General features: G+C 63.2%; 1 protein-coding gene across 1 annotated transcript; it reads right to left on the bottom strand.

Moving 5' to 3' along the window:
• Positions 1-286: 286 nt before the first annotated feature.
• Positions 287-2711, bottom strand: SDRG_17363 (hypothetical protein; the record flags this gene model as incomplete). Its single annotated transcript, XM_008623605.1, has 2 exons — positions 287-719; positions 772-2711. The coding sequence occupies 2 exons, from the start codon at positions 2709-2711 to the stop codon at positions 287-289; spliced, it is 2373 nt and encodes a 790-aa protein (XP_008621827.1).
• Between the last annotated feature and the right edge of the window lie 10 nt (positions 2712-2721).

Raw genomic sequence — 2721 nt, 5'->3', positions numbered from 1 at the left:
TGGACGTCGTTGAGTACGAGTTCCGCACCCGTGTCGGCGAATTTAAGGCGCATCGATCCAGTAACGGTTGCGTGTACGTAGTCCTTGTTGGCGACTTGGACGCGCAGTGTCGACGGTGTCGGGTTGTGAATCATCGACGCGTCGTTGACGAGATGATGCGTGCAGCCAGAGTCCAAAAGAAAAGTACCGGAGGACAAACCGGCGCAAGCAGCAGCGCTCGAGAGACCGTTGACGGAGCCGGCAAACGCGAGTTCTTCAGCAATTTGGTCGTCGAGATCGGCCTCGGCTAGTTGGGCACGGGCAGTCGATTCTCGGCGGTCGCGGTTGCGAGCGCGGCGGCCGCGAGCAGTCGTCGGCTCGGTATCCGGCGCGACTTGACCGGCGCTGTTGTTGGCACGACCGTTTGGAGGGCGCAGTGCCAAGAAACGAGGGCAGTCACTGGGGAAATGGTACTCGTCGGGGCAGACGGGGCACTGATAAAGCGCGCGCGGCGGGCCTGGCGAGCCGGAACGGGCGTGACCGGGGCGTTGACCTTGACCTGGATCTTGATCTTGACCTTGTCCAGTGCGACCGCTGTGTTCGGCGCCACGACCGTTGGTAGTGTGGGAACCACGTCCGTCGCGACCGGCCGCCGGCGCAGATGCGACGTTGGCGCGAGCGCGCGGGGTGTAGGGCGAGTCGCGAGTAGGCTGGGTTGTGGCCGAGCGAGGACGACCGTACTGGTAGCCAGAGCCAGTGAGTTGGGACAACTTGGTAACCACGACGTCCAACATCTCGGCGTCTTCACGACGGTTGGGGTTGATAAGCGTCGTGAGAGTGAGCGTGAGCTCGGGACAGGCGTACTTGACGAACATGTCGAGGACGAGGCTGTTCGGTGCGTTGACTTCTCGCTGCAAGTGACGGAGGAAACGAACCAACTCGTCCCACGTCATGTTGTACTTCTTGGGCTGCCGCATGTACTCCATAGCTTGGTCGTGCGTGAGCTTCGACGCATAGCGTTCGGTGAGCCGGGTAACGAGGTCGTGGAGGCCGAAGTCAGGCTTGGCAGCCTTCCACTGCTCCACGTGGCTGTTGTAGAAGGACTTGGGTGCAGTGCCGAGAGACCCCAGAAGTACGTGGCGTCGGTGCTCGTCCGTCCAGTGCGAGTTGTAGAAGGCCACGTCACGCTGAATAGCTTCTTCAAGCAGTTGGAGATGCTCGGGAAAGTTTGCGCTGCAACCCGGGTACGCGGGCTCGCCCGTGAACTTGTCGACCTTGAAAGTCCGCAGGTTCGGCGGGTTGGAGTACGTCGGGGCGTAAGGGCGCTGAGGCATGCCGCCGCCACCAGCACCACCTGGAGGGCCACCGCCACCAGGAGGGCCACCGCCACCGGGAGGACCACCGCCGCCGGGCGGGACACCGGGAGGACCACCGCCGCCAGGCATACCACCGCCAGGCGTACCACCGCCGCGAGGCGTGTGTGGAGGGCCGGGAGGTCCGCCGCCACCGGGAGCACCGCCGCCTGGAGGACCGCCGCCACCAGGAAAGCCGCCGCCGCCAGGAAGACCACCGCCGCCGGGAGGCGTAGGGTGATAGACGGGCGCGTCTGCGGGCTGAGCGTAGGTGTGGCCAAAGTCGCGTTCAAACGGACTGGTCGGAGGCGGCGCCGGAGCGGGCGCACAGTAGACGTGAGCGCCACGAAGTGCGGCGTGCGTCTTGGTGAGTTCCAGCGAGAGGTTGGTGAATTCTTGTTCGAGGTTTGCAACCACGTCGGAGTGCTCGGCGCGTGCTAACTCGAGGTCGGCCACTGCGGTGTGAGCGGCTTGGACGGCCGCATCACGCGCGAGGTGTGCCGCGACGACGTCGCATCGAGCTGCGTCACGCTCAGCAACCACTTGAGCGTAGGCGTTTTGGCTCGCGGCAAGTTGGTTCTGGAGTTGGCGAGTCGCAGAAGCATGCGCGGTGTCACGGTCTTGATCGGACGAGGACGCCATGGCGACTGCCGCGTCACGAGCTGCGTTGGCCTCTTTCAAGGTACGTCGAGTGTCGGCGAGTGTCTGCGCGAGCTCGTCGCGTGCCGTCTTGGAGTTGTTTGCGTAGCCCAACGCAACGTCGCGTTGTTGCTCAGACGCATGCAAGGCATGACGCGCGGCGTTAAGCTCGGCGTTGGTGTGTTGGCGTGACGTCTCGGACGAGGTCAGTCGAGCATCGAGGTCATTGAGCTTGTCGTTGATGGCCATCACAGTGCGAGTTGAAGAGTCGAGTTCTTGACGCAGGTTGTCACGTTCGAGCAATACGACGTGCAGTTGGCGGACGTGCTCGCGGTGCGCTTCATTGAGCTGTGTCGTGGCTCGCGCGTGTTCGTCGAGGAGTCTTCGTGTACGCTCGGCGATTTCCTTCTCGATAATGTCTTGGATGGTAGCTGCGTCGTACATGGGCGCAGGCTGCGTGGAGCTCGGTACGGTTCCTTGATCGTCTTGAACGTCTTGAGCATCTTGATAATCTTGATCGCCTTGGGCATCTTGATCATCTTGGGCGTGAGTGTCGCGTGGGTCCGTCTCGCTTGGAGCGGTCGACGTCGCGGCGGATTGCTCGGGCCAGGTAGGCGACACGACGTCGTCGAACTCGTCCGGGATAATGGTCGGGGTCGGCACGCGGTCAAGCGGTACGTGGTCGGGCGTAAAGTCCTGCGACGTGGCGCGCTTGCGCGGACTCGTCGGGACGTGAGACATGTTCTTCGTC

The sequence above is a fragment of the Saprolegnia diclina genome (genome assembly GCF_000281045.1).
Source record: "Saprolegnia diclina VS20 unplaced genomic scaffold supercont1.296, whole genome shotgun sequence".
Taxonomy (NCBI): domain Eukaryota; phylum Oomycota; class Saprolegniomycetes; order Saprolegniales; family Saprolegniaceae; genus Saprolegnia; species Saprolegnia diclina.
Note: the sequence above shows the minus strand (reverse complement) of the source record. Positions and strands in the feature narration are given on the sequence as shown.